Here is a 13642-nt window from a genome sequence, read left to right on the forward strand (position 1 = left end):
GAGAAATAGAATGTAGGGGACTCTTACCTAGGACTGTGGCATATGCTCTTTCTGAATCCTTCAGAATATTTTCAGGAACCTTAAGGGATATCTCCTCTGTTTTAGGGTGTTCTGGAACAAAACATCACAGAAATATTGTATATTCAGGAAAATGGAGCCCAGGCCTCCCATGCACATATAGCAATTATCAACAGTCAGGCACATTATATAGACAGAGCCGCCATGAAAGGTTTATCTGCCTCATACAGCTATGCCCTTTATGCCATATTCTGGGCACTGTGGGCATAAAGATGCTGTGAATGGGATCAATATTGGCAGGACTGTATCACTAATACATTTCTTTCTTCAGCAAATTACACAGCTGAATTTAGAAACTCAAAGAGCTTAAATGTGTTTATAAACTAGAAAAAAAGAGATTTTTTTATAGAAAACCTATGAAATCCTTGGATGTAGCGTGTTTTTCTGTAGAACCTCTAGTGAGAATGTGCCAACTCCCAAACTGGTACTGGCACAAACACTTTGTACTCACAAGAGTGATTTAAAGGGGCGGGGAAACAAATCCAGAACTAATAAACACATTCCCCATTGGCCAATCAACAACTTACCTTCTCCAGCTTGGCAGCAGAGCAGAGAGCTGTGAGATTTCTCTTCCAGGACTCCCCCCGGCTGCCGATACATATATATTAATCAGTTAACATATAGATATAAGAAATGATATACAAATTGAAATATGTTGGATTGACATCTATTATAAATCACCATAAAGAGGAATAAAAATTAATTAAGAGGATAACATGAGTTCTAACAGGACTAGTACATCATCGCTTGTGCCCCCTGTTCCCTATTACAACTCATATTTCCAATGAATTCCTGTACTTTCCACAAAGTTGTCAAATACTGTACATATTCAACCCCTGTGGCCAAAAGTAATCTTTGCACAGAGCTGCCCCAAACAAATACACTGATCCGGATCATATAAAACTCAGCAGCTGCTACAGAAACTCAGAAGATGACATTACGGTTGTACATTTCCAGAACCCAGAGCCCCCAGGAGCCGTACCTGCACCAGTAGGGGCTTAACCACAGTGTCTGACCTCCCCTGCTTGGGGACAATAGGGAATTCATTATTGCACAAGTCCTGAGTATCCAGAGCCTCCGTCTTTACCGTCACATTCACCTCCCCTGGTGACATTGAGAGGGAAAATAATGAGATGGTTTAGAGAATAAGGGAAGAGAAGGCAGAGAGATAAGCAGTGTAACAAGGGCATTCTGCACGAAGAGACCCAGTCCCACATTTACCCCTCCCAGTATATCAGATTTGGTTTTATTGTCATCACAACCATATACAGATACATAGGGGCAGATACATATCAAAGTGTGAAATTTGAGCTCACCAAAGAACATCTCACCCAGGTTGGAGGCTTTAAGGTTCTATATATATGTGTGTGTGAGAGCTCCTGAGCCATATCTCACCCAGGTTGGAGGCTTTAAGGTTCTATATATGTGTGTGTGTGTGTGTGAAAGCTCCTGAGTCATATCTCACCCAGGATGGAAGCTTTAAGGTTCTATATATGTGTGTGAGAGCCCCTGAGCCATATCTCACCCAGGTTGGAGGCTTTAAGGTTCTATATATATGTGTGAGAGCCCCTGAGCCATATCTCACCCAGGTTGGAGGCTTTAAGGTTCTATATATATGTGTGTGAGCTCCTGAGCCATATCTCACCCAGGTTGGAGGCTTTAAGGTTCTATATATGTGTGTGTGAGAGCCCCTGAGCCATATCTCACCCAGGTTAGAGGCTTTAAGGTTCTATATATGTGTGTGTGAGAGCCCCGGAGCAATATCTCACCCAGGTTGGAGGCTTTAAGGTTCTATATATGTGTGTGTGAGAGCCCCTGAGCCATATCTCACCCAGGTTGGAGGCATTAAGGTTCTATATATGTGTGTGTGAGAGCCCGTGAGCCGTATCTCACCCAGGTTGGAGGCTTTAAGGTTCATATATATGTGTGTGTGTGTGAGAGCCCCTGAGCCATATCTCACCCAGGTTGGAGGCTTTAAGGTTCTATATATGTGTGTGAGAGCCCCTGAGCCATATCTCACCCAGGTTGGAGGCTTTAAGGTTCTATATATGTGTGTGAGAGCCCCTGAGCCATATCTCACCCAGGTTGGAGGCTTTAAGGTTCCAGTAGAAGGTCTTGCTTTCCTCTGCACAGAGACAGCTGCTATACTGACAGTCGGCACATGGTTCCAGCTCTAACTCTTGTGAAGGCAGCAGGGTGGTCTGAACCTGTTAGCAAGGAAGAGATCAAATCTGAGGCTTATACCAAAAGAAAATACAATATACAGTAATTTTGTGGAGGGAGTGGCCCTGATAGTAACTCAAACATATGAGTAAATCTTGATGTAACCATTGGACATAAGTGGTTACAGACAAAAAAGTTACATGTCTTTAAATCTATAAATGGGCACTTTGTCCTATGCATTTGTTCCTTGACTATAGGAGTAATACTACCAGGTTATTTAACCAATTCCAATGATAAATCAGTACAAACTGTCAATGTAGTCTACAAAGCCCTCATTGGACATGGAAAATCTGTAGGCACCAAAAACTTTTGGATCGGAGTTATTTAAATGCTGATGCCTTGTGTGAGGGTCAGTCTCGGCCCGGCTGCCCCTGTACCTGCTCCTGATTGATGCTCATTGCCGGGGAGCCTGGGACTGAAAGTGAAATGGCCAAACATGGTGACCGCTAAAGGCTTGGAAGGAAAAGGCAAAGATTAGGCTCAGTGACTTTTGTCACCTTTATACACTGCTTGAGGTAGTTAAACACAGAGGCCTTGAGAGTGAATGACTCCCCTCGCACCACAGAGTACGGCAGAGTGAGCTCCACAAAGAAGGGCTGGAAGGCTCGAAGGGAGGTTGGTGGGGAGATGCCAAACCCACTGGGTCCCATACAGAAAGCTCCTGCATTCCATTCGGTGATGGTGTCTGGGGCTGAGCCATGGACCTCGGCTCTACCCGACTCACTGAGGGAGAAAGAAGACGTTACAGAGAAATAAACGACATCCTAGAGATTTTTCCATAGTTTTGCGCATTTTACGCCGAAGGGAAACGGGACAGATTCGCTCATCACTATGTGCAAGTTTATATGCTTGCTCTCAATGCTGAGCCTTTATTTTATTATAAGGATTTCCCCCAAGTGTCCCAGAGCAGTGAGTTATGGGGCTGCTGTGCTTCTTGGGTTGTTGCTATCTCAGGCCAACAGGGTTACTGGGTTTCTTTTTCTTTATTATAGTACTCAAGTCTCTTCTCCTACTCCCATGTAACTGGAGGGGTCCCAAGCCGGACTTGGATTTCTTACTATTGAGTGCTATTCTGATACCTACTGGGAGCTGCTATCTTGCTCCCTTCCCATTGTTCTGCTGATCGGCTGCTGGGGGTGAGGGGGGGATATCACTCCAACTTGCAGCACAGCAGTAAAGTGTGCCTGAGTCTGAGCTTTCAGAAGGAGCCGGCGCTACACAGTAGAACTGCTTTCAGCTAACCTATCGTTTCTCCTACTCCCATGTAACTGGAGGAGTCCCAAGCCGGACTTGGATTTCTTACTATTGAGTGCTATTCTGATACCTACTGGGAGCTGCTATCTTGCTCCCTTCCCATTGTTCTGCTGATCGGCTGCTGGGGGGGGGGAGGGGGGGGATATCACTCCAATTTGCAGCGCAGCAGTAAAATGTAACTGAATTTTATAAGAGCACAGGTCACATGGCTGTGGCACCCTGGGAAATGAAGAATATGGCTAGCCCCATGGGAAAAACAGATTACAACGCAGGATTCTGCTAGAGAAGCTCTATTAACTCATGGGTTTAAAAAAAAAACATGTTTTCCTGTGACAGTATTCCTATAAAGGACAAGTCAGCCCCCAAAACAATTCTTTGCCAATAAAGAAAACATAATTCCAAGCAACGTTCCAATGTGAATTTTTCTTAGAAATGATATTTTGGGTTGACTTGTCCTTTAAGCACAGTAGCAAGGTTGCTGTTACACTCAGACGGCCACCCCGGTGCAGTAGGGGGCAGACTTGTACATTGGCCCCTCGGTGCCACTGCCGTCTGAAGCAACAGGAAAACGTAAAGTCACATGTGCTTAACCAGTTCTTTTCTTCTGTGTATACAGTAGGGGGAGCCAGTGGGCCAAGTCCCACCCAATAGCTGCACTGTTGCCTCAGCTCCAACTACACAGTGGTTGGCACAGGATATGGTGCTTAAAGGGTTACACACGATAAATGTAAACAAGGCACCTGGGCCAGATGGAATACACCCTCGGGTACTGAGAGAGCTAGGGGCAGAATTGCAGTGGCCCTTGTTTCTGATATTCTCAGACTCTCTTTCATCAGGTATGGTACCTAGGGATTGGAAGAAGGCGAATGTCATTCCCATATTTAAAAAGGGAGTAAGATCTCAGCCTGGCAATTATAGGCCTGTAAGTCTGACATCCGTGGTGGGCAAGTTATTTGAAGGCTTGTTAAGGGATCACATTCAAAATTATGTAGCGGAGAATGGCATTATGAGCAGTAATCAGCATGGCTTTATGAAGGACAGGTCATGTCAGACCAATTTAATTGCTTTTTATGATGAGGTAAGTAAGAAGCTGGACAGTGGGGGGGGCAGTAGATATCATCTATTTGGATTTTGCCAAAGCATTTGATACCGTTCCCCACAAACGACTGCTTTCTAAGCTAAGGTCTATTGGTCTTAGTGAAGCCGTTTGCACATGGATAGAAAACTGGCTACAGGATCGGGTACAGAGGGGGGTTGTTAATGGTACATTCTCTACTTGGAGTAAGGTTCTCAGTGGGGTCCCTCAGGGTTCTGTACTGGGTCCACTTTTGTTTAATTTGTTCATAAATGACTTAGGGGAGGGTATTATGAGTAATGTATCAGTGTTTGCAGATGGCACAAAACTCTGCAGACCAGTCAATTCTATCCAGGATGTGACATCCCTGCAGCAGGATCTTGACCAACTGGCAATCTGGGCAGCTAAGTGGCAGATGAGATTTAATGTGGATAAATGTAAGGTCATGCACCTGGGATGTAAAAATATGCAAGCCCCGTATACCCTTAATGGGACTGCACTAGGCAAATCCATAATGGAGACGGACCTTGGAGCCTTGTAGATAATAAACTTGGCTGTAGCAAGCAATGCCAGGCAGCAGCTGCAAGGGCAAACAGGGTATTGAGCTGTATTAAAAGGGGTATAGATTCACGGGAGGAGGGGGTTATTCTTCCCCTTTACAGAGCGCTGGTAAGGCCCCATCTAGAATATGCTGTTCAGTTTTGGTCTCCAGTGCTCAAACGGGACATTATTGAGTTAGAGAGGGTCCAGAGAAGGGCAACTAAGCTGGTAAAGGGTATGGAAAGTCTCAGTTATGGGGAAAGGCTGGCCCAGTTGGGTCTGTTTACACTGGAGAAGAGGCGCTTAAGAGGTGACATGATAACTATGTATAAATATATAAAGGGATCATATAATAATCTCTCTAATGTTTTATTTACCAGTAGGTCCTTCCAACGGACACGAGGGCACCCACTCCGTTTAGAAGAAGGGAGGTTCCGTCTAAATATTCGGAAAGGATTTTTTACAGTGAGAGCTGTGAGGTTGTGGGATTCCCTCCCCGAATCAGTCGTGCTGGCTGATACATTATATAGCTTTATATAGGGGCTGGATGGATTCTTAGCAAGTGAGGGAATACAGGGTTATGGGAGATAGCTCTCAGTACAAGTGAGGGAATACAGGGGTAGGGGAGATAGCTCTCAGTACAAGTGAGGGAATACAGGGGTAGGGGGGATAGCTCTCAGTACAAGTGAGGGGAATACAGGGGAGAGGGGTAGGGGGATAGCTCTCAGTACAAGTGAGGGAATACAGGGGTAGGGGGATAGCTCTCAGTACAAGTGAGGGAATACAGGGGTAGGGGAGATAGCTCTCAGTACAAGTGAGGGAATACAGGGGTAGGGGGATAGCTCTCAGTACAAGTGAGGGAATACAGGGGTAGGGGGGATAGCTCTCAGTACAAGTGAGGGAATACAGGGTAGGGGGATAGCTCTCAGTACAAGTGAGGGAATACAGGGGTAGGGGATAGCTCTCAGTACAGGGGAATACAGGGGTAGGGGGATAGCTCTCAGTACAAGTGAGGGAATACAGGGGTAGGGGAGATAGCTCTCAGTACAAGTGAGGGAATACAGGGGTAGGGGGGATAGCTCTCAGTACAAGTGAGGGAATACAGGGGTAGGGGGGATAGCTCTCAGTACAAGTGAGGGAATACAGGGTAGGCGGGATAGCTCTCAGTACAAGTGGAGGGAATACAGGGTTATGGGAGATAGCTCTCAGTACAAGTGAGGGAATACAGGGGTAGGGGGGATAGCTCTCAGTACAAGTGAGGGAATACAGGGGTAGGGGAGATAGCTCTCAGTACAAGTGAGGGAATACAGGGGTTAGGGGGATAGCTCTCAGTACAAGTGAGGGAATACAGGGGTAGGGGAATAGCTCTCAGTACAAGTGAGGGAATACAGGGGTAGGGGAGATAGCTCTCAGTACAAGTGAGGGAATACAGGGGTAGGGGAGATAGCTCTCAGTACAAGTGAGGGAATACAGGGTAGGGGAGATAGCTCTCAGTACAAGTGAGGGAATACAGGGGTAGGGGAGATAGCTCTCAGTACAAGTGAGGAATAACAGGGGTAGGGGGATAGCTCTCAGTACAAGTGAGGGAATACAGGGTTAGGGGGGATAGCTCTCAGTACAAGTGAGGGAATACAGGGGTAGGGGGGATAGCTCTCAGTACAAGTGAGGGAATACAGGGGTAGGGGGGATAGCTCTCAGTACAAGTGAGGGAATACAGGGGTAGGGGGAGATAGCTCTCAGTACAAAGTGAGGGAATACAGGGGTAGGGGGATAGCTCTCAGTACAAGTGAGGGAATACAGGGGTAGGGGAGATAGCTCTCAGTACAAGTGAGGGAATACAGGGGTAGGGGGAGATAGCTCTCAGTACAAGTGAGGGAATACAGGGGTATGGGAGATAGCTCTCAGTACAAGTGAGGGAATACAGGGGTAGGGGAGATAGCTCTCAGTACAAGTGAGGGAATACAGGGGTAGGGGAGATAGCTCTCAGTACAAGTGAGGGAATACAGGGTAGGGGGATAGCTCTCAGTACAAGTGAGGGAATACAGGGGTAGGGAGATAGCTCTCAGTACAAGTGAGGGAATACAGGGGTAGGGGGGATAGCTCTCAGTACAAGTGAGGGAATACAGGGGTAGGGGGGATAGCTCTCAGTACAAGTGAGGGAATACAGGGGTAGGGGAGATAGCTCTCAGTACAAGTGAGGGAATACAGGGGTAGGGGGGATAGCTCTTAGTACAAGTTGATCCAGGTTCTGGTCCGATTGCCATCTTGGAGTCAGGAAGGAATTTTTTCCCCTCTGCGGCAAATTAGAGAGGCTTCAGATGGGGGTTTTTGCCTTCCTCTGGATCAACTTGTAGTTAGGCAGGTAATATATAGGTATTATGGTTGAACTTGATGGACGTATGTCTTTTTTCAACCAAACTTACTATGTTACTATGTTACTTGCCGAGATTCCCATTTCCTGGACTGAAACATGGCGGTGGGCACGGGCTTCCCGACCCCAGTGGGGGGAGCTCTTTGCTTACAGTCGATAAGATGGATGCTTGGGGGGGGCAGATTTATTGATTGCTTGCTAATCTCTGTCACATGATAGGGGATTAACCCATTGGTGCCCCTGCCACGTTTCAGTCCAGGAAACAAAAATGTCAGTCAGTTTGATTTTCCCTTATTCATTCCCTGTACCCCATGGCACTCACCCCACAGGCGCCAGCTCCCATATCCACGTCTCTGGGAAGTACGTTCGGATCATTTCAGCCGCCTCCGGCTCTGGTTCTTGGGTCACTCTTGGGACATTGTCACTTTCCATTATGGGTTTCCTAGCAACAGGGAAATCATCTGCAGCACAGGGAAGGGAATAAACAAATGGTTCACAGGCAGGGTTGGACTGGGGGATGCAAGGCCCACCACTGCTTCAGGGGCCCCTGCACCCCACAATGGGCCCCCACAGTAGCCACTGCCCCCACATGGGCCCCCACCACCTGTCCAACCCCCTCCCCCAATCGCGTGTAAGTAAAACTTACCTTTATCGAATCGGGGGTGGGAAACCAGCAGATTGGGGGAGGGGCCTGTGGGCATCGGGTCTGGGATGCAGGGTCCCACTGGGCCAAGTCCAACCCAGTTTACAGGTCAGTAAAGGTTGTTCATTATCCTACTCTACACAGTAGAACTGCTTTCAGCTAACCTATTGTTTCTCCTACTCCCATGTAACTGGAGGAGTCCCAAGCCGGACTTGGATTTCTTACTATTGAGTGCTATTCTGATACCTACTGGGAGCTGCTATCTTGCTCCCTTCCCATTGTTCTGCTGATCGGCTGCTGGGGGTGAGGGGGGGGGATATCACTCCAACTTGCAGCGCAGCAGTAAAGTGTGAAGTTTATCAGAGCACAGGTCACATGGCTGTGGCACCCTGGGAAATGAAGAATATGGCTAGCCCCATGGGAAAAACAGATTACAATGCAGGATTCTGCCGGAGAAGCTCTATTAACTGATGTCTCATGTAACAGAATAAAAATACCTGTGTGTAAATGGAACCCACAAGGGTACAACGTTATAGTTACATGCCATGTGTCCCTGTAGCTTTAAACTCTCAATACATAAGAATGTGTATAATGGCCTTACAATACACTCTGTCGTCATAAATTTCGTAATACAATGGTTCACAATCCGCTGGATTCCTAATCTCGGCGCTGGTGATTATTTTCAGCCGCAGATCCTAAAATTAAGAGGAACAGACAATAAGCAGCTGATAGTACTATATCATATACGGGGGGCATTTTTTCCACAGAATGCAGTGTTTTTTCCCAGAATGCATGTGTCATTTTGGGCACAAGGCAGCCAGTGAATTGGAGCAATCGCTCGAGGGGTTTTGATGCACATTGGGCGCAGTTGTGTTGGATATTGTCAGAGTCTGCCTGGCGTCACGTTCAGGGTTCACCAACGTCAGTTCTGGTATTTGCTGTGCGCAGGGTGTCTGTGCCTGGTTCTTTAGGCGCAAGTGTGTTGCATCTATTGGCGTCAGCCTCTGAGGGAATCCTGGGGCTCCTGCCTGGTCAGGGGGCGGGGCTAGTTCAAGGGTTGGGTGCGTCAATAGGCGTAGCGGAGCCCAATTTGGATCACAATGGAGGAAGGAGTGACTGGCGCCAAGCGCAACTATACGGAGATGTGAGGAACTGACTGTGGAGATAAGGGTGAGTTTACACCAGTGTCGGACTGGGGTGTCTGGAGCCCACCGGGGCTGCCCCCTCAGTCACAGACTCCTTAACATGCAGAATGGAGGGCCTAAGTTGTTGGAAGGGATTGGGTCTGGGTCGGGAGGGCCCACTGGTTTTATCCCGGTGTCCCAGTCCGACCATGGTTTGCACACTGAGGACATAAATGACCCCTGTGAAGTTTTGGGTTGAGCCTGGTACCTTAAAGAGACTGTAGACATCAACTCCCTCTCTGTTACGCCGCGATCGTCTATAGGGTCTGGAAAATCTACTGTGACCCCCACATAGATCATCAGCATCCTGAAGGCGATGGTCATTGTCTCTGGATTCAGGGAAGAGACCACGGATCTAGAAAACACAGAGAAAGAGGGAGGTTACCAGCGATTGTTCTCCGTTCTAGAGTATTTACTGCCGCTGCCAAGTCCGTGTGATGTTCTACTCAGCAGTGTCCGGCATCCTCCCAATATTCCATAATTATATAGAGAGACTTTATATATAATTGTATATAATTTACATGAAATTGCCAACCCACCAAAACTGGTCAAGGTTAAACCCATCTGGAGTTTCTAAATATTTAGGTCTGGTCATATCTTTCATAGGTGGCTCGGCCTTTTTTTCTGATTTTACCTTGAAAATCTAAGCACTTATACAGATACTAAATCACTTAGAAAACTTGGCGCCAGGGAATGTGCACTGATCCAACTTCTTTTATAAAAGTCCAGGTACATCAAAATGGATGCAAATACGGTGCTTATTGATGACACAGAGCCCTGTACATAACATTCACCTTAGCCAGGCTGTAAGTACATTGCTCCCTCTGTGCAGCACCCCTGGGAAAGCTACATTAGGCAAATCATGTGTATTTGTGGTGTGTAAGTGCTCACCCCTATCCCATTGCCGTACTGACCCTCAGGTTATGGGCGGTGAAGATTCCATCTTACCTTATCGGCCGTCAGTTCTTTGTCAGGTTTCATTAACACCACACTCTGATCCACCACTCTCAGGCCACACAGGGACCCGGCGGCTGCCTGGACTTGTAGGGAAACATCAGCTCCTGGGAGAACTTCATCTGGGGAGAACCCAACTGATACCTGGGCAGGGGGACAAATCATTCAAATTTAACCTGACCCAGATATTCACTCTCTTGGTTAAACATCATGAACTCACCCATATCTCTTCTACATGACTCACTGCCAAGTTCAACCCGACTTCTCTTTAGTCACAGTAATAAAGATCTGAGCAGCTTCTAACACTATGGATCAGCCTTTCCTCCTGCATTCTCTTCATTGGGTTGGACACTATGAGGCCCATTTACTAAACCACGAATGACCACGATTAAGTATTTTTGAGAAAAATTCATATTTTTTTTTAATTTATAGAACATTTTATAATTTCCATGATAATTTAGTTAAAATTCTTTTTTGTCGTTTTCTTTAACTTCCACGAAAAAGTCTTACTTTTCACATTTCATTATTCATTGAAGCTTTAGTATCGTGACTATCTTTTCACCAGGTTGGAGCTGCAGAATGCCATTGAGCCCTATGGGAGACTTTCCTTGGGCCGGGTTGGAGCTGCAGAATGCCATTGAGCCCTATGGGAGACTTTCCTTGGGCCGGGTTGGAGCTGCAGAATGCCATTGAGCCCTATGGGAGACTTTCCTTGGGCCGGGTTGGAGCCTGCAGAGTGCATTTGAGCCCTATGGGAGACTTTCCTTGGGCCGGGTTGGAGCTGCAGAGTGCCATTGAGCCCTATGGGAGACTTTCCTTGGCCGGTTGGAGCTTGCAGAGTGCCATGAGCCCTATGGGAGACTTTCCTTGGCCGGGTTTGGAGCTGCTAGAGTGCCATTGAGCCTATGGGAGACTTTCCTTGGGCCGGGTTGGAGCCTGCAGAAGTGCCATTGAGCCCTATGGGAGACTTTCCCTTGGCCGGTTGGAGCTGCAGAGTGCATTGAGCCCTATGGAGACTTTCCTTGGCCGGGTTGGAGCTGCAGAGTGCCATTGAGCCCTATGGGAGGCTTTCCTTGGGCCGGGTTGGAGCTGCAGAGTGCCATTGAGCCCTATGGGAGACTTTCCTTGGGCCAGGGTTGGAGCTGCAGAGTGCCATTGAGCCCTATGGGAGACTTTCCTTGGGCCGGTTGGAGCTGCAGAGTGCCATTGAGCCCTATGGGAGACTTTCCTTGGGACCGGGTTGGAGCTGCAGAGTGCCATTGAGCCCTATGGGAGACTTTTCCTTGGGCCGGGTTGGAGCTGCAGAGTGCCATTGAGCCCTATGGGAGACTTTCCTTGGGGCCGGGTTGGAGCTGCAGAGTGCCATTGAGCCCTATGGGAGGCTTTCCTTGGGCGGGTTGGAGCTGCAGAGTGCCATTGAGCCCTATGGGAGACTTTCCTGGGCCGGGTTGGAGCTGCAGAGTGCCATTGAGCCCTATGGGAGACTTTCCTTGGGCCGGGTTGGAGCTTGCAGGGTGCCATTGAGCCCTATGGGAGACTTTCCTTGGGCCCGGTTGGAGCTGCAGGGTGCCATTGAGCCCTATGGGAGACTTTCCTTGGGCCGGGTTGGAGCTGCAGAGTGCCATTGAGCCCTATGGGAGACTTTCCTTGGGCCAGGTTGGAGCTGCAGAGTGCCATTGAGCCCTATGGCAGACTTTCCTTGGGCCGGTTGGAGCTGCAGGGGCCATTGAGCCCCTATGGGAGAACTTTCCTTGGGGGCCGGGTTGGAGCTGCAGAGTGCATTGAGCCCTATGGGAGCTTCCTTGGGCCGGGTGGAGCTGCAGGTGCCATTGAGCCCTATGGAGACTTTCCTTGGCCGGGTTGGAGCTGCAGAGTGCCATTGAGCCCTATGGGAGACTTTCCTTGGGCCGGGTTTGGAGCTGCAGAGTGCATTGAGCCCTATGGGAGACTTTCCTTGGGCCGGGTTGGAAGCTGCAGAGTGCCATTGAGGCCCTATGGGAGACTTCCTTGGGCCGGGTTGGAGCTTGCAGAGTGCCATTGAGCCTATGGGAGGCTTTCCTTGGGCCGGTTGGAGCATGCAGAGTGCCATTGAGCCCTATGGGAGACTTTACCTTGGGCCGGGTTGGAGCTGCAGAGTGCCATTGAGCCCTATGGGAGACTTTCCTTGCGGCCGGTTGGAGCTGCAGAGTGCCATTGAGCCCCTATGGGAGACTTTCCTTGGGCCAGGGTTGGAGCTGCAGAGTGCCATTGAGCCCTATGGGAGACTTTCCTTGGGCCGGGTTGGAGCTGCAGAGTGCCATTGAGCCCTATGGGAGACTTTCCTGGGCCGGGTTGGAGCTGCAGAGTGCCATTGAGCCCTATGGGAGACTTTCCTGGGCCGGGTTGGAGCTGCAGAGTGCCATTGAGCCCTATGGGAGACTTTCCTTGGGCCGGGTTGGAGCTGCAGAGTGCCATTGAGCCCTATGGGAGACTTTCCTTGGGTCGGGTTGGAGCTGCAGAGTGCCATTGAGTTCTATGGAAAGCTTCCAAAATCCTGCGCAGAAGTTTCAAAGTCCGAAAGTGTTTCGCCACATTTATGATCGGACGGATATGAAAATTTCGGAATGGAAGGACAAAATATCTGTATGTCTATGAAAGGAATTTTTGGATTATTTAGGATCATCAGAAATTATTGTTTTGCTCAAATTTTTGCCAATAATACTTTTAAATATCGGAAATTCAGACTTTCATAAATGGGCCCCTTAAACTCATAATTATGACTTCAAAAAGTAGTCATAATTATTATTACATTTTGATTATTACTTTTGTTTACTTTTTATTATTTGTATATATTATTATGAATATTATTATTTAGTTAATTATTTATATTTAGATAAGTATTATTATTTTTATGTTTTGAATATTATTTTTATTACTACTACTACTACTAATGTTTTGACTATTAATTTAATTCAATTATTTGTATTATTATTATGGGTATTATTATGTTTTGAATATTATTTTTTATTTAACTATTATTATTATTGTTATTATTATTATGTTGCCTTGAATATTGTTTGTATTCAATTATTATTATTATTATTATTATTATTATTATTATTATTACTATTCATTTTATTCAATTATTTGTATTATTATTATTGGTATTACAGGTATAGGACCCATTATCCAGAATACTCGGGACCAAGGGTATTCCGGATAAGGGGTCTTTCCATAATTTGGATCTTCATACCTAAAGTCTATTAATAAATCAATAAAACATTAATTAAACTCAATAAGATTATTTTGCATCCAGTAAGGATTAATTATATCACAGTTTG

At 47.0% G+C, this 13642-nt stretch overlaps 1 protein-coding gene across 1 annotated transcript in view; it reads right to left on the bottom strand.

The window, feature by feature from the left end:
* The window catches only part of LOC619594 (alpha-2-macroglobulin), a 35102-nt gene that overhangs the window by 9543 nt on the left and 11917 nt on the right, over window positions 1–13642 (bottom strand). Inside the window, exons 15-23 of the mRNA XM_031905385.1 lie at window positions 10317–10466; window positions 9577–9723; window positions 8786–8879; window positions 7864–8002; window positions 2799–3024; window positions 2159–2285; window positions 1061–1182; window positions 606–666; window positions 28–111 (exon numbers count right to left, since the gene is read on the bottom strand). Of these exons, the coding sequence (XP_031761245.1) occupies window positions 28–111; window positions 606–666; window positions 1061–1182; window positions 2159–2285; window positions 2799–3024; window positions 7864–8002; window positions 8786–8879; window positions 9577–9723; window positions 10317–10466 (1150 nt within the window). The remainder of the gene's footprint in view (window positions 1–27; window positions 112–605; window positions 667–1060; window positions 1183–2158; window positions 2286–2798; window positions 3025–7863; window positions 8003–8785; window positions 8880–9576; window positions 9724–10316; window positions 10467–13642) is intronic.

The sequence above is a fragment of the Xenopus tropicalis genome, chromosome 7 (genome assembly GCF_000004195.4).
Source record: "Xenopus tropicalis strain Nigerian chromosome 7, UCB_Xtro_10.0, whole genome shotgun sequence".
NCBI classification, from domain to species: domain Eukaryota; kingdom Metazoa; phylum Chordata; class Amphibia; order Anura; family Pipidae; genus Xenopus; species Xenopus tropicalis.